The sequence below is a fragment of the Equus caballus genome, chromosome 7 (assembly GCF_041296265.1).
Source record: "Equus caballus isolate H_3958 breed thoroughbred chromosome 7, TB-T2T, whole genome shotgun sequence".
NCBI lineage: Eukaryota > Metazoa > Chordata > Mammalia > Perissodactyla > Equidae > Equus > Equus caballus.
The window spans coordinates 33,014,856-33,035,419 of NC_091690.1; the positions used below are offsets into that span (position 1 = coordinate 33,014,856).

The window sequence follows — 20,564 nt, forward strand, 5'->3', positions numbered from 1 at the left end:
TGACTGGTGACCAGGTGGTGGTGCACCTCTTCAGTTGGGCTTTTTAAATGGATCAGTGAGTGCCATTTTGTCTCATTGTTCTTGCGGCTTGCCAAAGACACGGGAGTGGATCACATCAAACCTCCTTTACTCTTGACCTCCCAGGAGCCGCTTTCTAGCTACAATCAGACTGAAACCCCAACTGGACAAGGCAAAATTTCACTGGGCTGGGTTCAATTCCTTAACCTGTGACCCATTTGCTGTACTGTCTGCCATGCAATGTTTAGAAAACTCTGTCCCAATTTTTATCCATGGGTAAGAACTTTGGATAGAAGAATCTAAAAAGTTTTCCATTTAAAAGTCAGCCTCGGTGTTAAGGAAAATCAAGAACCTAATATCATTTCAATTCCTTTACATGATGGAATGAAATTGGTTCATAAATGGACCCCATTCTATGAGCACCAAAATAACATGTTTTTAAGATTTCTAGCATCATGCTTTCCCTTAAACTTAAATGGTTGGATGTTACCCTTTGAAGTTAATGTTATTTAACCTACTTAAAAGAAAAATTATAATTAATGTAATTAAACTTTTATACATAAAAGATATACCTTTAACATATATTAATTTGGGTTGAATGTAAGTGAAACAAAATTTTTCCAGTTTAAATTGTTCACAAAATAACTATGGCTATTCTGAATTTATTTTGCATTGAGTTTTTTATTATATTAATTAAATTATAATAAAAAAACACAAGGCTTGCATTTAAACAATTTTATTTATAAATAAAGTTTATTTTAATTAAAAAGTTAAGTCAATTAGATTTGCCAAGTCAACACAAGAAATTCGACCTGTAAAAAGAGACGCTTGACTTCACAGAATTTAGCCAGGCTGTTTGCTGATTCATACTCCACCAGGGGGTGCTGGTGCCGGCATATAGTACTCAGACCACAAGTTATGTGCTGTGACTGTGACTCACATTTTACTTTTTTGTTAAGTACCAAGGATTTATAGACATGGATGTTATACATCTTATTCTATGTCTTTGTTAAAGCATGCTAACTTCTAAAAACATGTCCTTTAGAGTAAAATTCAAACTAAAGGGTTTTAAGTTATTTGATTAACCAGGCCCCTTAGTGGTTCTAGACAAAACAAGGAAAGAAGCAGATAGTAGGCATGCAGATTCTACTTGAGGAATAAAAGTTTTAAACAAAATTATGACAGTGAGATAAGTATTGCAATAAATATAATTACCTTATTTTCTGCTCTCATAGCAGTAATTTTAATCAGATTTAAGTGAAGTTCTTAATTGGAATAGTTATCCCATAAGGATATTCTTATAACTGATGTTGTAGAACTTTTTGAGTCATGATATCTTTGTATAAGCATAAAAACTACAGAAATAGTTAAGTACAACCTCTGACTAGGACATATACTCTCAGGGACACCTTGACACTAAAGTCATTGGAAGTGGCAATGGACAGCAGACAGTTTATCTTCTGTGTAACACACAACACAAAATAATTTTGTAGAGCCCCATTTTCTATTTGTAAATAAATAATTCTGTTTGTTTCCAGCTGATAGCGTAATATCTTATAAGCCTGTTAAAGTCCACATACTACTATGAAAATTGTGACATGCCTCACCAGGGAGGCTCATCCCCGAACTCTTCAACCTTACTACCCCAGGAAATGATCACTATTATAAAAAGATTGTGATAAAACAGTTCTTTGTAACTCCCCTCTTTACCCCACTTTAAAATCAAACTTCTCCAGGGGCAGGTGCATTTTTCTAGTTGGGCATCAAACCTTGCAGACCATCTCTCCACAATAGGTATCTTGGCTGAGGACATTATTCCCATGAAAACTCCCACTTCCAAGCTCATTCTGAAACAAATCTTCAGAATTTTTCTCTGTTGCTTCAAAATTATTTCTTTCCCTCCATTTCTTTGTGAGATGGACAGTGGGTTCACAATCTGGGCTCTGCATTATTAGCTGTGTAGTCTTGAGAAAATCACATAGCTATTTCCTCACCTAAAGAACAGGATAATGAGACTTATCTTTGAACAGGATTTGTAAAAATGTGGCACCACAGTATGCACCACAGATTTAATTTTTCTTTTAGAGACAAAAGGGGAGTCCAATGTACATATTGAAAGAATAAATCCCAATATGACAAGATTTCTGTCATATATTTTTGCTTATTTTTGAAAGCAGGAAACACGTAACAAGGGGAACCCTTGTTACAAAGTACAGAAAACAAATCCTCTTGATATTATCCGTGGCACTGTATTCCGTAGCCAAGAATATCACCTTACCTTATTTTTTTTGAGGAAGATTAGCCCTGAGCTAACATCTGCTGCCAATCCTCTCTTTTTGCTGAGGAAGACTAGTCCTGAGTTAACATCTGTGCCCATCTTCCTCTACTTTATATGTGGGATGCCTGCCATAGCATGGCCTGACAAACTGTGCCATGTCCACACCGGGAATCTGAACCGGTGAACCCTGGGCCACCGAACCGGAATGTGCGAACTTAACAGCTGCACCACTGGGCAGCCCCATCACTGTAATTTTTAATCACAATCATAACCCAGAGATACACAGACAAGGTAGTGACAATTTCAACTCTATTTATGACACAATGTCACTTGACCAATGCAATAAATAGAGGCGTTCATTATCTGTAGGGATTGAGAAAGGTGGGCAGAACAGTGTTGCTCATTTGTTCTCAAGCATCTTATAGAATAAATAGCTTGGTCCAACAAGGTCCTCCATTCTTTAACATATGTGAGACTGAAATTCCAAAACAACAACCATTACTAAGAAACTGAAAAATTCTGGAAATTTTTATAGCTTTAAGATGTCCACAATTTTTGTCATTCCTTTTCCATTTTACCGCAATTATAAGTAATAAAACCCTTGATTTCAGAGAAAATAGGAAAGAAATGAATGGGTCAGACAGCACACCACTCATGGTTTACCTTAAATGAGAAAGACACACAAGAAAAATAGTAGGTAGTATTATCCTTAGGTAGCACAGGTCATCAGCCCATTGTCTCCAAATTGTGTGGGTCACTGTAGCACTGAGGATAACACTCCAGTCCAAGAATAGGCCCATAAAGTTACGCTATGTCTTAAGAGAAAAAAAGATATTGGAGCAGAAACCCTGCCAAGGAAAACTTAGAAAGATAAATGAGGAAAATGAAAAAAAGAACAGGAGGAAGAGGTTGCAAAGGAGCAGGAAGAAGGAAAAAAGACGCTGCAAAGGAGGCATAGATGGTTCTGCTCAGTTTATAATTCTCTTCATTGTTTTCTTCAGAGCAAATTTGATATCCTTGGTTCCTGAGGCTATAAATAAGAGGATTCAGCATGGGCACCACATTGCTGTAAAACACTGAGGAAAGTTTCTCCTGGAACAGAGACCCAGCAGAGGATGGCTTGACATCAACGAGCAGCACAAATCCATAGAAGAGACCAACTCGTGTTATGTGGGGGCCACAGGTGCTGAAGGCTTTGAACCAAACTTTAGCTGATGTGATGTGAAGGATGTTGAAAAGAATCAAAGCATACATAATAAACATAATAAGGCTGGATATTATGATAACTGTGCCAGTAATAAGAGAAATCACAAGCTCATTGGCATAGGTGTTGCTGCAGGAAAGCTGTAGGAGGAGGATGATGTCACACATGTAACTGTTGATAATGTTCGAATCACAAAAGTTCAGCCTGATCACATACCCTGTGTGGACCATGGCACCAGCAAACCCCCAAACATGTGAAACAGACATCTGCAGAGAACAGATCTGAGGGGACATGGTGATTGCGTACAGCAGGGGTTTACAGATGGCCACATAGTGATCATAAGACCGTGGCTGTCAATACACAGCACTCAGAACTAACAAAAAAGCAGAAGAAAAATAGCTGTGTCATGCATCCTGTAAAGGAGATGATGTTCCTCTCTGAAAGAAAGATTATCAGCATTTTGGGGGTAAAGACAAAGGAATAACAGACATCAACAAAGGACAGATTGAACAGGAAAAAATACATGGGGATGTTAAGGTGCAAATTCAGGGAAATTAAATTAATTAAGCTCAAATTGCCCACCACAGTGATCATGTAGTTCACCAGAAACAGAAAAAACAGGGGCAGCTGGAGATCAGGTTGGTCTGTTCAACCCATAAGGATAAACTCAGTCACTGAGGAGTCATTTTCCACAGCCATTCACTTCCCAGGTTTGGTCTGCAGGAACTGGAGTAGAAGATGACATTAACAATGGACCCTCACTCTTTGTCTCCAGAGGGAGAGTTGGATCTGCTGATTTACAAGATCAAAGTTCTCTGAAGATACACAGCATGGCACCTAAACAGCAAGATTTCCTATGATTTTCCTACTGATTCCTCATTTTCTCCTTTACCCCTACTCATGTTGTTTGTCTGTGTCTAGAAATAATGCTAGTAGACTGCTAATGTTTTTACACATCACATCCTCCCTTCTCCCCAGTCTCCATTAAGGATCCAGGCTGAAAAGAGCAGTAAATAGATGGTGTTCCCCAAAACCCTTGATTTATGCAGTTTGGAGTTTGAAAGACAATTATGCAGACAAAGGTGATTCAACCCTCACCTTCCTTTTCCTGGAGTCCTCACTGTTGCTGGCTCTTAAGGGCTTTTTTACCCTACAGTTGTGAGGTCAAAGACAATGGAGGAGGCAATGTACGTGCAGAGAATCCTTAGTCTATGACATGCTAAAAGAGGTAATCTGGGGAGAAGGACATGATTCTATTTGGGAATTCACCCAGAAAGTTCTCTTCACTTGCAAGGAGGAAAACAACCCTATGTGAGCTCCAAAACAATCAGTTGACTCAATGAGATACTATTCCATGTTCTGTACTTGTGGGAAAATTGATGAGAAGCCCCCAGATTCTTCTCTCTGTCGTGAATTCCTTTCAAGTTAAATGAGCCTACTGAGGGTCGAAATTACTGAGCCTGTGTTTACATCCTGTGTCATAGACCTAACACTGGATCTTTTGAGACACAATGTTCTACTCAGTTTATAATTTCATGACAGGAATTCCTAATTCTCACTGAAGAGGAACAGGTGCCCCCTCCACCCCTTGTCATTTTCTTCATCATCCCCTTGAGTCTATGCACAGTTCTAAAAGAGGAAGTTTTGGGGCATGGTCACTTGCCATTTCTAGCACTTTCCTAGAGCCTCTGAAATTGCATTGGTGAGTATTAAATCACAATTTTAGCACTGTTTGTACTGGTGAATTTCATCTCCATAAAGAGATGTAGAAAGTGGTTAAGAGACAAGATGGGCCCCTCATAATAAACTGAGTTGAAATTTGGACATTAAACTCCTTAACTCTGAGACTGTAGACAGTGATATAACATTTCTGAAACTTGTATATATATGTTTTTATCTACTTATACCTATGCATATCTAGAAAATGAAACTAGTAAAAGAGCTATCTCATAGGGTTGTTGTTTGGATTAAATACGTCACATAAAGTATTTGAAACATGCCTGACAGGTAAAAAGAACCCAAGTAGTGTTGGTACCCTCGTTCCCTGCTCCTAATCCATATTTATTATATCAGGTCTCTCAACCTTGGCACTATTGACAGATTGGACTAGAGAATTCTTTGTTGTGGTGCTGTCCCAACTATTATAGGATGCAGAACATCTCTGGCCTCTACCCATTAGATGCCAGTAGTTGCCCCCCATCACCAGTTGTGACAATCAAAATGTTCTCCAGATGTTGTCATATGTCCCCTGGGTGGCAAAAACACTCATGTTTGAGAATTATTGATCTTTGTATATAGTCTGAAATTCTGCCATAACTGCTTCACAGACAGTTCTATTTTATGTCTATTAATGTGCTCAAGCTCAAAGTGCTCCAAACTGAATTCAGCATTTTCTTATGATTCCCAGTGCTGCTCCTCCATTTCATCATTTTCAAAGTTACCATCCAGGGAAGTCCTCCATAAACTAAACTTAAGTAACTTCTCACTCACTTTCTTCATCCAGTCTCCAAATCCCAGAGAATCCATCTCCTTGGAAGACTAGGTCTTTCCTCTTACTTATACAGCTTCTGGTGTCTCTTTTCACTCCAAATTTGGATTACTCTAACAGTTTTCTAACTTGGACTCCTATGGAAGATGAAAATTTGGACCTTTATTATGCCCCCCAACATCACTGCACACACACACACACACACACACACACACCCGTTTATTTTCCTGTTCTCCATTCCTAATTTCTAACAATATGGTAATAATCATAAATTAGTTTAGATCAATATTCCTGTGTTACATTATTAATACTATTTTAAGCACTATTCACAGCTAATCCATCATATATTATGATTGTTTTTTCTTTCTATACTTGCTTTCATTTGTTTGTTTTTCTTTTTGTTCCATAGATTTTTCCTGATTCCTCCTCAACTTCTTCTCCAGCTCTTGTAAACTTGTAAACCACTTCTCAGTATATTCGTTCCCTGATATTTAATTTCATCTTCTTAAAGAAGTCTTTCCAGGATTTCTTGAGCCACTTCTGTCTTGACAGATTGTCTTCTGGCTGTGATACAAATCTGAAATCTTGAGATCTTCCTTTATCCCTGTAGTAGTGATTCCTTTTATCTCTATCATTCGCTGGGTCCTCTTATTCCCTGATCTCCCTATTTCATATCTCACTATTTCTTGGTTTTCTTATTCTGTTTAGTACAAGACATATTACCGTGGTTTCTTGGAAAAGATGTATGGAATGAAATTTTAATGACCTAGCATGTCTCAAAATACATTTATTGTATCTTCCTATATATTGGCTATTTGCATGGAAATAAAAAACTAATCTGGAAGTCGCTTTACTTCAAAATTTTGATAGCAATCATCAAATCTTTAGAAGTTCAATACCTCCCTGAATCTTGATATATTTATGAAAATTGGTTACTTTCCCTCCATTTTGGAAGTTTTTAAGGTCGTATATTTCCATTGTTTTGAACACCCACAATATTGTGTCTTATTGTGTATCTCATTATACATCAAAAGGAGCATTAGTTGAGCCAGTCTCAGTGGTCTAGTGGTTAAGGTTTGTGTGCCCACTTCGGCAGCCAGAGTTTGGTTCCCGGATGTGGAGGTACACCACTCATCAATTATCAACCATGCTGTGATGGCAACTCACATACAAAACAGAAGAAAATTGGCAAGAGATGTTAGCTCAGGGCAAATATTCCTCAGTAAAAAAGAAAAAAAGGAGCATTAATTCATTCCATTTAGGAAACTCAAATCCTTCAGTTCTGGAACATATTTTTTGTTTATAAAAATTATTATTTTGTCTTCACTGCACTTTATGTTCTTTCTGGAACTTTTGTTATTCAGATCTTCAATCCTGAATTTCCTCTTTTTGTGCTGCATTTTCTCTTCTATTCACCATCCTTTTACTGTACTCTCTAGGAGATAACTTCAACATTTTTTTCCAGGATTTTTACATATTTTTTCTTTTAGCTATCATTTCTAATGTTCAAGGGTATATTTTGTTCCCTTTTCTGAAGTTTCTTCCTCTTGAATGCTCTCTTACCTCCAAATTATTTCTGCTTTTTCAAGGTGTATATTTTATATTAGAGGTTATCTTTGAATGTCTCAGAATACTTGCCTAAGTATTGACATTTAGGAATGTGATCTAAACAGCTAATTAGAATCTCCATGTGAGGGCTTAGTGCTTACCAGCCATGGGCTTCATTGTATAATGTCTCATTTCAATGAGGAAACTCTTAGTGGCAATACTAACAGATCTTGTATCATGTACTGATTTGATCACCCAGAAAAGAGTCTTCCAATATTCCTGAAGGATATAATTCTAGCTTTCAACATACTCTGAACTAAGATGAGAAAGTAGAACAGCGATGTCGATGTTCATTAATGAAATTTCTACTTACTTTCCCTGTTTTCAGTATAGTAAACTTTCCCTCAAATGTGCAGATAGTCTCCTAATTGAGAAGCTCTGTTTTACTTTCTAATTAAGGAGCTCTGTTTTACTTTCTTTAATGAATAAATCTCTAGTCTTTTACTGGGTGATAATGGAAGTAGTCATCTGGATACATGGAAATGTAGAGAAGAACTAAAGGTCCAATTGCTTCTTAAGCAGACTTTTAAGCATTCTATTTGTTCTGTTCTCATCTTCTTGACTTCTTCGAAGATACTTGGTACTACAAAATTCCGAGTATATGAGAGATAATATGGTATAAACCACTTGTTTTCTTGGTTTCCACAGTTCTATTTTAATGTCAGATATTATGAACACATCAAATCAAATAATACTCATTTATCTACTTTCTAGCTTCTATAATTTTGTGGTTGTTCCTCTGTATTTTTTTATTTTATTTTTTATCTTTGTGAGTTAACGTCATTTTTTAATTTCTTTTCTGTAATGTTAGTGAGTTTCAAAAAGAAATAGAGACAAGTTGCCTACATTGTCTGCCATTTTTTCCTATCTTTTTTTCTTTCTGGGAAAGATTCACCCTGAGCTAACATCTGTTGTCAAACTTCTTTTACTTTTTTCCCTCTCCAATGCCCCAGTATATAGTTGTATATTCCAGTTGTAAGTCCTTCTAGTTCTTCTCTGTGAGCTGCTGCCACAGCATGGCTACTGACAGACGAGTGATATGGTGCTGCATCTGGGAACCAAACTGAGGGCCACAGGAGTGTAAAACACTGAACTTTAACCACTAGGCCATCAAGGCTGGCTCAAGTTTGTCATTTTTAACCAGATTCCTCTGCTTTATTTCTAATATGACACCAAGGAGCACGCTAAGTCCTCAAGAACCTGGACCCTGGCAGTGAAAGCTCCAGGTCTTGTGTACTTCTATTCTACTCAGAGTAGATGGTGCATGAGGCCTAAGACTCCATCAATAGACTCTCTGTTTATATTAGAGATTTTACTAATTCATTTCATCTAATGAATGTTTGTTCATCATTTAGACTGCAAGATGCAGTGAACACACACAGAATGAGATATAGGCAGTGCCCCTTTGATTTCTCAGTATAATCAGAGAGATAATCAAAGAACTTGAGATTTGTACCACTATTAGGAATTGTTAGTGTTGTTACAAATATAGGGAAAACCAAGAACAAATATTCCTTGAAAAGATTTCAAAGATGTATATCTAAATTACTCCTCCCAAAGAGGTAGAGCTTAATTCCTATTCCTTGGATTTAGTGACTTGATTCCAAAGAATTCAGAATAGAAAGAGATACATAGTAAATTTACAGTGGAGAGACCTGACAGACATCACTTGAACCAAGTGATCAGAGTTTACATCACCAGGGATATGTCATGTTGATATCATGTAGACCTTGATATAATGGATACTTCACTCTATATCGTTCTTCTCCAAACCTATAACTCAGTCTAATAATGATAAACTATCATAATAAAAAATAAGGGCATTCCACATCATTTCTCACCAATACTTTACAGAATTGTTAGAGTGAAAAAAGAAAGAAAACACAAAGACTGAGAAATTATCATAGATCTGGGAAGAGTGAGGAGATATACCAGCTAAATGCATTTTAGCTTCCTAAATTGGATCCAGGAACAGAAAATGGCACTAGTGGAAAAAATGATGAAATACAGATAAAGTCAGTATTTTCATTAACAGTGTTGTTACAAGAGTTAAATTTTCAGTCTTGGGAAATCTATCATGGATATGTAAGTTGCTTAAACTGGGAGAATTTAAGTGAAGGGTATGTACAGGAATTTTCTGCACCATCTTTGCAACATTTCTATACATCTAAAATTATTTTAAAATTAATAGTTTATTTTAAAAAGCACAAATCTCCATCCTACAAAAAGTAATATCTGATTTTATGTAAATAAACCACTCTATAGATTTGGAAATGTTAAGTTCATCCTTTCTACAAATATGAAAGCACATTTGCACACACATTTGTCCTTTGCAGAGATGGACCAGAGTCCCACTTCATGCTTAGGGGGAATCCCCATTTTGTGTCATCTTGGTGAGACGCAGTACCAAACCTCCCTCTACAGAAGCCACAAGTGAGAAAATCTCTGTGCCTATATTCTTTGACAAACAGAGGACAAGCACATTGACCTAACTCAACCAGTCTCATACCTGGGATTTAAATATGGAGTAAATGTTGCAAATACAATAGGACAGTTGAGAACCATTTGTGAAGATGCAGATGTGTCTAGGGGCTGTGTCAGTGGAAACAAACAAGGTGGAGACCCTGAATTATCAGGGTAGCACTGCAGTCAGACTGTTCCTCTGAAATGTATTCTGGTCTTGGCCCATGGAGTTGCATTGCTTCTGCCTATTCCCCAAGTCTGATTTTACAACCTCACACCAAGTCTCTGAATTCCCAATATTCTTTCTATTAACTCCCTTTATATTTAACAGATCCAGGGTCACTTTTATTGCTTTTCAACATAAACCCTGATATGACTTTTTCCATATGTATAAAGTTGAAGCATGTAATAACTAACAAAACATATATTTGTAAAATGGGATAAATTATGAATTAGAAATATGAATAAACAATAAAAAAGATTTTTGAGTGTTTTAATTCAATTAATCATTGAAATTTGTTATAATTTTCTTTGTACCTCAATTCTCAAAAGAGAAGGACCAAGCTTCCTTTCAGGCAAGCAATTCTTGGTTTTCCAAATACTAAGTTTTGTTTCACATAACATCATCCCGCTTGCTACAACTTTGGATTTTTGACCCTGAAAGTTATTAGAAATAAGTTACAAACAGTTTCTATTTCTTGAAGAAGATGAGTAAACTTAACGAAAAGGACATTGTTCAGTGGAACTTCTATCTATGACTAAGTGAGAAAGTCAGTTAAATTCTCCCCAACAGCAACTATAAGCTTGAACAAAATTGGCAAAAAAAAGGCTTTTAGCGCTCTGGAAATCAACATGCTGAATGCATATACATAGGAGATTCAAAAGGGCACAACATTAAGTAAAAGCTAAGAGCATATTTGACCATGGCTCGAGCTTTGAACTCACTGCCTTACTTTCCACAGATACCTCAGCAGACGTCAAAAGCATTACTGATTTGATTTGCTCGAGCTCAACTTCTGTCCAATCATTGGCTGACTACTCAAATATGCTGATGCAAGAGCATCTTTCAGATTTCAGACTTAAGGAATTGAATAGGAATATTTTTAAATCTCACTAGACTGACTCCATCCAGCCGAGATGGAGTATGCTATTCCTCCTTACTCCTCCTTCTTAAAACTAAATAATCCTGGACATAACATAACAAAAGAAACATAGAAAGACTCTGAAAGATAAAAAGATGGTAGATTGCCAAGTAATCTCAGGACTTGAAGTCTGTGGGTAGTGAGTTGCCTGGACTTTCTTTTTTGCCTCCTATTTATCCCAGATAGTACACTGGTTAAGCCGGCAACCTCAAAGCACCAAAGATACAAATCAAAAAAAAGAAAAACGAAAAAATCTTTGCTCTAATTAAAGGAACAGGAAAAATGATGGCCTAGCAGAATAGAAAACATTTTCTTTATCATATCTACCCAACAACAGCCAAAAATTAAAGCAAAATTGTCCCTCCACTCATTCCAGAAAGGCCAAGTAGAGAGCTAAATTTCTGCTACCCTCTGCTTGTTTGTATTAAGAGGTGGTTTGATTCTCTTGCTGGGGTTGATGTTAGCAGGGCCAAGTGAGGCAATAGGAAGTGGAAATCAGATGCTGCTACCAGCATGGTGTAAATTAGACTGAGCAACAATCTGAATAACCTCTCTTGCTTAGTAGCAATAAAGATGAACAAAGTGATGGTAATAGCACCTCATATTCCCTGCTGATATAGTGTCAATGGAGTCAAGTGGGGAAAAGAGCTTCCATACTACTCAATAGCAATGAAGTGGAACAAGATTGTGTAAGACAGCTAGTTGTTTTACTTATTCCCACTCCTTGTTGTCAATAGGGTCCATCATAGAGCCAAAGTTTTATGCCCCACCTAGCAGTTGTAAAGTATTGTGAGTTAGTGCTCCATTTTGGCTGAGGAGGTGTTGAAGAGCTGAAGTGGGAGTTAAATTTTTATCCCATGAGTGACTAATGAGATGGTGCGAGTCAGCACTTCAGTTTCACAGGATGATGTTCAGGGCTCAACATGGTAAAGTTTGTATAATAATAATTTTTTTTAAATCCTAGTAGGTTTAGAATCAAAACACCTGAGTTCTTGTCTCAGCTCAATGACTTAAAAATTGCGATTTGGAACAAGCCATGAACATCTCTGTTCGTTAGTTTCAACGTCTATGAAACGGGAACCAGGATCTCCTTCCCCATGTACCTCGCAGTTCTTCCCTGCGGTACACAGGGAGAGATGTGACAGTGCAGAGAAAACTGAAACACAACACTCCTCCTAAGAGAAAAATGTAAAATCCTGCGCATATCTCTATTTTTTAAGTGGATCACTTCAATTTTACATCAGAGAGAGACTTTAAACACCCCAAGTGATTTCACCAGCTCTCCAAATAACAAAGAAGATGGGAGTCTCTGTCCCAGGATTTAAATCTTCTCACACTGAGTGAGATTTCGCTATTTATAGGTGCATATTTTGAACAAAATCCCTGCATATAAACCAACCACTTCATCTTGTTCTCAGATGAATATACGGTGAAATGTTCCAATGTTCGCAAGAAAAACCAACTATGCCAGACTTAGGGAAAAATATCACGTCTTAGCCAACATGGACATTTGCTGATATAATCGATTTTCAAGAGCAATGTCACCTTTTAAGACCAATTTTAGAATCTATCCACATGTAGGATGTAACTCTATTATATTGCATTTGAAAATCTACCTTTATGTCAGTCTCTTACATTGTCCTATTTGTTTGTCATATACATCAGATTGCCACACATTGCCAGGGACTTAGTAGGTAAAGAATTATTATTTTTTTTAACATAAACAAATGTACGAATGAAGCCATAAATGTATTCTCTGGCCAGATTCAGCAGGTATTTTCTGCACAGCCCTGTCTCTCTGGAGCCACCGCCAGGAACCATCTACCTGAATGTGCATATAAAGATGAAAAGTGGGTTGAATATTACGCAATTGATGTTAGGCAAGGATCTCATAAAATAGACTTGAAGATACTGTATTGTGTATGTGTGTCTTTGTGTATGTGTCTGTGTCTTTGTGTGTGTCTTTGTAGGCAGGCAGTGTAAAGAGGAGTGGAGAATGCGGTTCAATAAAGTTGAGAGACCAGGAATTAAAGAGATATAGAACTCAAGACCCCTTTTACTTCCAGTTTTCATCAGTCCTGAACCACAGTTCACCCTGATCATGCTCCTTCCAAACCTGATCCTGAGCAACAATAGCAGCTCCCTCAGAGAAATTTTACACTCAACAAATTCGGGATGTATTCAGAGAACTTTCTTTCTGGGCCTTAATCAGGAGGACCATTTCCTGTTAAGCCTAAAATCTCAAAACTTTCACACTGACTTAGAAACAGCTGTCCTAGTACACAGGCACATCTGTACCTGCTTAACTGTCAGCTTTGACAATTTTAATGGAACCATAGTTTGCCTCGTAACTTGTCAGTGCCATTCACATAACACAAAAAAACAAAAAATACTAAGGATGACTATGTTGTGTGTGTAAAACTTGATTCCCGGCCCTTTGAAAAAAGCCCAAATAGATGGACACATAGTGCTTTTGCTAACCAAAAATTCCTTAAGTTTCTTCACAATCAGCTAGGTTGCCTCTTTAAAAATGTTACCACCTTTGGGGCTGGCCCTGTGGCCGAGTGGTTAAGTTCGCGCGCTCCGCTGCAGGCGGCCCAGTGTTTCGTTGGTTCGAATCCTGGGCGCGGACATGGCACTACTCATCAGACCACGCTGAGGCGGCATCCCACATGCCACAACTAGAAGGACCCACAACGAAGAATGTACAACTATGTACCAGGGGGTTTTGGGGAGAAAAAAAAGGAAAAAAAAATAAAATCTTTAAAAAAAAAAATGTTACCACCCTTAATTATTACAAACTGTATTTAAACTATTTTTATTAATTTTTTCTAATTAGTTGAAGACAGAAATTATTTTTCAAGAAATTTTTCCTGTTCTGTAAATGAAAGAGATTTGATCAGAATTTTGAGACTCACTAAACAAAAGATTAGTGACCAGATTTAAGCCACTCTTTGGGTCACCTCAAATCTTGATAAAATACATAACAGAGTGCACGCAGTTCTGGAGGGTATACAAAGGTTTCCAAATAGCATAGATATTATTTATTCATTTAGATACAATTTTCTTTCAATAAGGAAAATGATTTTTTCAAAAATGTGTAACTAAAATAAAAACATTGAACTATAATCCAGCCAAGATCAAGTATTTTCTATAAATATAAGTGGTAAAGTTAAAATGAAGCATGTCAATGTTGGGATGAGGAGATGGAGTATGAGTGGTCAATTTGAACCATAGACATGGATTTAGGATTGACAAACTTCTAAATATAAACAAACAAGCAAACTGACAAACCAGTTATACTAAATTTTAACATACCTAAATATTGAGTTGAGATTAGGAAAATGGTCAATAGTTAATACTATGAAAGCTACCTTAGAAAACATGTGTCACTAGACACATCAAATTGAGATTTTTTTAGAGCAACATTTTTTTTCTCTTTTACCAAAAAAATAATAATCCAGCATCCTTTCCAGCAAAGATATTGTTAACATTTGGTTTATGCACCAAATACATTTTTTAGTTGCCATTGCTCTCCCAGCTGTAATTTGAGATTTTTGTATATAAATATACATATGGGAGTAGTATATGGAAGCCAAGAAAAACAAGAGTGATTTAGTTGTTCCCATGCCTCTAGCCCTGTTGTTTAACTGTTTTAATATCAAATAACATACTCTTTCATGATCTAGAAGAATGCTTTGATCTCCATAACATTTCTAGGGCCTTCCAGAAAGGAGAAAGTCACAGGTAAAGGCTTTCATAATCAATGATTTTCCTTTCTAAATTCCTTCTTCCTATATCGAGTTTCAGTTACACCACATTATTTTATCTCCTGTAGCTGCTGCTCCCTCTCTACCTGGTTCCCCAAATGTGGCCACAGGTATTCTACCTTCATTGCCCAAAACATTACTAATGCACAGACACTGTGCATTATAGTTTTCAAAGCTTTGTGGACAGTGAGATGTATTCACAATGCTCCACAGAAGGATACAAATTCAAATTGAAATGCAATTTCTAACCCTAATGACCATTCCTCCCACCCAGACTTCTTATTCATTAGCCATGTGTCTGTTGAGTCCTGCCAAATGACATGTTTCAGTGCTCTATTCTCTCTCATGCTGTATTCTCTGAATAAGTAATATTTGCAGATACTCCAAATTCAGTTTTTTTAATTTGCAGAAAAAGTAATCTCTCTATTTGAGCCAGTCATCTCCTCAATATACTAGTACACAAATTCTCTTTCACAGCAAAAAGAGCCATCAAACTGTTTTCCTAAACAAAAACAAAAACAGTAATACTCAGCCTGTGAGAAATTCATGTATCTTCCTGGAAAAAAAGTACAGTCAACTTTCAAATTAGCAATAATTTCTAATATTCCATGCTTACTGAAGCAAAAATAATAGAATCAACACAAATTATGCTACAAAGAATAGTTTACTTAAAACAGAAGCCTAAGAGTTTTGATTTTTTCTTCATGAAGTTGTGTGAGTTTCAGTAAATCATTAATCACTCTGAGTTTCACTTTCCCATCCATAGAATAAATATATTTTGATATATATTATGTGCTGGTTTGACTGTACAAAGACATGAAAGAGAATTTTCCCCAAATGAAATTTAATACATAATGTTTACGTATACAAAATGGATTATGCTTGATAGTCTTTATGGAACCTTTAATCTCTAGCATTTAAAGAAGACATATTCTTGCCAATAGGATATTGGAAAGGATAGGAGTCGAAACAGATTATCTGATTCATGCTTCTAATATCAAGTAGCAGTAAGCGCACATTCAATGTCACTCTCGTGGGTCCTAATTAGATTATTAGAAGATCACTCACATTTTTCTACAGGAAAAATGAAGTTCAAAATGACAAGTAAAAAAAAGAGATAGTATATTTCATATTTAACATTATTACTAAACAGGAAAAATGGTGGAGAGGATACCATGGAAACGGTGAGCAAAAATAGAGGACCTGTTCAATAAAGACTGGAAATAAATTGTGAGACAAGACTCAAATTTCCTTTACCATGTTAAGTGAAAAATAAGATTAAAAAGCTACCCATAAAAATATTTTAATTAGACATACAGAATCCCTTTGTCCTGTAACTACATGCATATATAGAGTTTTTGATCAAAACTTTCTCCTACTCAGAATTTTTCTCAGAGCAAGTTTAACATCTTTATTCCTCAAGCTATAAATTAAGGGGTTCATCAAGGGAACTGTATTGGTGTAAAAGACAGAAGAGATTTTTCCCTCATCCATAGACACAGAAGAAGATGGTTTGAGATACGTAAATGCACTTGATCCAAAGAACAGAGAAACAGCAATTATGTGGGAACTGCAGGTACTGAAGGCTTTGGACCTGCCCTCTGTGGAGCTGATGCGGAGGATGCTGGAGAGAATGAAACCATAAGAGATAAAGATGGTGAGACTGGGCACAATGACGTTGATGCCCACCACAATAAAAACAACCAGCTCATTGACATAGGTGCTCGTGCAGGAGAGCTGAAGCAGAGGGAGAAAGTCACAGAAATAATGGTTGACGGTGTTTGCATCACAGAAGGTCAGTCTTAGCATGCATCCAGTGTGAGCCATGGCACCAGAAAATGCCATTAAGTATGAACCAAGCATAAGGCTGGAACACACTTTAGGGGACATGGCAATGTTATACAAAAGTGGTTTACAGATGGCCACATAGAGATCATATGCCAATGCTGTCAGCACATAGCATTCAGAAATACCAAAAAAACTCAAAAAGTAAAACTGGGCCATGCAGCCAGTGTAGGAAATAATATTCTTCTTGGATATGAAGTTAATTAGCATTTTGGGTGTAAAAACAGAAGAATAAAAGAAATCTATGAAAGACAAATTAAAGAGGAAAAAGTACATGGGGGTATGTAGGTGTGAACTCAGCCCAATTAAAATTATCAAGCCCAAGTTTCCTAACACAGTGACCATATACATTATTAGAAACAGGAAGAAAGGGGGAGTTGAAGAACAGGAAGATCTGTTAATCCCACCAAAATAAATTCTGTCAAAAAAGAACCATTTCCAGGAGCCATTCTTTTCTAAGGGAATCTGTGGACAGAAGAAGAAAAAGTTATACAGAGAACAAATCAACTCTTCCTGAAACATGTCCTATCACAAGAATGGAGTATGTGCTGGGAAAGTCTGAGGCCAGCTCAAACTTGACCCATAGAAATTGTTTTACCATTATCGTGAGACTGAGTGACAAAAACTTTCCTTTATTAGAGTCTTTATTAGCTAAATAAAGCAAAGGGCACAAAAACTTCACCTGCAGCGTGAAGGCTGCTTCTTCCATACAATAATGACTGCTGGGAAAACCAAAGGAAAAGGGAGAAGAAGCTTCTACTTGGTCGGAATCATCCTTCTCTTGTCAATCATTTCTTTATTCACTTGAATCTTCCCCTCACCAATAATATTCTAGTCAGCAACTCTAGCTACTTGGTGCTGGCCACTAATACATATTAGACTTGATGGGGTGGAAATGAAAGCAATGTTTCTAATCCAAAATCGAGAGACCCAAATCTAGGAGATGTTAAGTTACTTACTTCCTCATGCCACAGAGCAATAGCCATAAACCTAGAAGCATGAGAGTTCCGTCCATGCAGAGGGAACGTACCAATTGATATAATACATCCTTTGATGCCACTAATACCTCTAATTATTCCTGTGGCCCCCTCAAGAGGTACTTTTACCAATTTCACTTGACACTCAGGACTACAAATACAGGAAAGAAAGTACCATATCTTAGATCCTTGGACTTCCATCTCAAAGGCAGGAACAGTAATATAAATGGAATTCAAAAATTCAACCTTCTTAGGCCAGAAAACCTTCGTGTTTCCTTATCATTGTAATTACCCCCATGGTCATGGAAGGGCAACTTAAAGCTCTGCAGTTTGCTTGCTTCAGTTCTAAGTGGATGCAGTCCATGCTTAATTTCTGATTTGCCCTGGAAATCTTTCAGAACTGTAGATCATAATTTCTCGTTACGATTTTCAGTCTTCTCAAGCAGTAGACAATTTTAAGCAATCTTTTTGATTGCCATTTTTACTACTCGAAAAGACACAAAGGATTAAGTGTGAGTGTAGTAACATAATGCATTCAGTTATAAACACTGCAGAAGCTTGCTCAATCTCTTCCCCAGGGAACAGCTTCTAGATGTAATAGGGTACTAGGGGACTGTGATTACATGCAGGACCACATCTGTCTTTAGTTCCTTAGGGACCCAAAAGCTGACTCAAGTTTTCCCTTCACTGTAGCGATTGTACATAGCCCAAGGAAGAGTCAAAACTGAACTCTCATTTCCCATTCAGCAAGATGGCACAAGAGGAAGCCCTAGACCCACCTACCCTAGTGAACCACTGATTAAAAAAGGATTCGTGTACAAATTTCCTTTGTAAGAAATCCAGATACTAGTTAAGAGGGTCCTGCACCCAGTTCAAGCAGGAACCAGTCATATTGAAACAGTTAGAGAAACTCAACGTATCCTCTTGTTTTAAATCCATCTTTGTGCTTCAGGCAAAATCTCCCATAAATGAGCTTCTTCCTGGGAAGGGGAAGAAGGGCACTATGCAGTCAATCCATGGACATTTTGGGGGGCTGCCCAGAAGACTTCCTTCTGCATAGCCTGTCTCCTAAATTTGAGAGACACAGGACATAGCATACTTCAGCTGCCCAGGGTGAGAGAGAGCAAAGATGGTGATTTGGGCTGGAAGTTGTCATAGCCCATCCCCTGGCTCAGTAGAGAGTTGGGAATTGAAAACCCTGTTCTTCTGCTTCTCCTTTGTGAAGGAGAAATTTGTACCATGCATGAATAATCCAGTTTATATGGAGGTGGGCCAAGGAATTGGTTTTAGTCTTACTTGGTTTAGAGTACTCATGAGACTTAGCACACTCTGGATCTGAGAGGCCACTAAAAGCAAAGAAAGTGAGTTGGACTAACACAAAGGTGAGAGGCCTGGCAAGAGGCTGAAAAATTCCCAAATCCTGGTAACTTCCAATTTTCTGTGACCTATATATAGAAAGATAAATCTCACAATAATTGCCCTATGAATATTTACATACCCAAATCAAGTTTCAACTACTTATTTACTTTCCACTTTACTTATGTTAGCCAGCCTGACTTTAGATGGTGGTCTATCCTGATTTCCAGGAACAATGTTTATTCAGCAAGGTGAGATATAAATACTCTAACCCAGTATTATAGGACTCAACAGAAATTTACTTATTGCTGAGTCATCTCTAAACCTGAATTACAACCGTAATATCTGGTTCTGATTCAATCATTATGTTTTATAATTCCTCTGATGACTGACGCACAGTACTTTCACCGTGCCTAATATTTCCACATTTTTATGTTTCAAATACTTTTCATCACAGATATCAAAAATGACACCTGAAGAAGTTCTTCAAGGTAAGACATTGTGAAGAAAGTAAAAAAGGTGAAGAAAATGAAATTATATAATGTAGAATGAGAACTATACCATCTTTACATTCACCTAAGTCATAATAATGACATATAACCTACTACAATCTATACAATGGGATTGTACACTGGCCTACTTTCTCGCACAGATTCTGGTGGAAATTCTTCATTCAGTGTGATTAAGAGGTTATTTCTGCCCTGGACAGGTCTGATCTGGATTACTTTGTACATTACTCTATCTCTGTTGGTCTCGTCTGTGTGGGTCATTCTGTACTAGGAAGATTGTGTACTTGGGCTTTTATTCTCTGTCTTTCCTTAGAGATTAGTTTAACATTTAATTTAAGTATAGGTATAAGCAGTCTTATAATCTTTATTTACTGTGAAATTTAACATAAATACATATAAAAGTCTAGAAAATATACTTCAAACATTATATAAAATAAATAGCTTGTAACAAGCATGCAAATCCAAAATAGAATATTGCCAGCACCCCAGAGCCCTCTAGGTGCTGGTATTTGGTAGTAGATCCATTAATTCTTACATTCTCCATCTTGACTCTGTTGCAATCAATGTCTAGCTTTTCTTTACACCTTCATCACTAGGGTAGGGCCTCATGGTCATTTGCATCCAGCCAGCAAAAGGAGGAAGAGAATATGGAAATGATCATTATAGTCTATCCTTATGTATTTCCATTTATTGTATAGGCCAATGTAAAACAAGAACATATTCTCATATTCTAAATTAGAGAATAGAGCTGTCAAACAGAAAATGGGAAAAGTAACTTTCTTGACATTTTTCTTATTTTAGCATTTGCTTTTGTCTTCACATTTTTTTTTAACTCACTGAAACCATTGTTTCACTGATACTTAAAATTATGGTAAATTTTGTATAATACTAATTAAAATATCCTGA

At 36.9% G+C, this 20,564-nt stretch overlaps 1 protein-coding gene and 1 pseudogene across 1 annotated transcript; both read right to left on the reverse strand.

Moving 5' to 3' along the window:
* On the reverse strand, positions 3,265–4,199 carry OR8C28P (olfactory receptor family 8 subfamily C member 28, pseudogene; annotated as a pseudogene).
* On the reverse strand, positions 16,334–17,265 carry OR8B1AO (olfactory receptor family 8 subfamily B member 1AO). Its single transcript, XM_014741155.2, is given in 2 exon segments — positions 16,334–17,187; positions 17,190–17,265. Coding segments are annotated over 2 exon segments (930 nt in total).
* Positions 17,266–20,564: the final 3,299 nt, after the last annotated feature.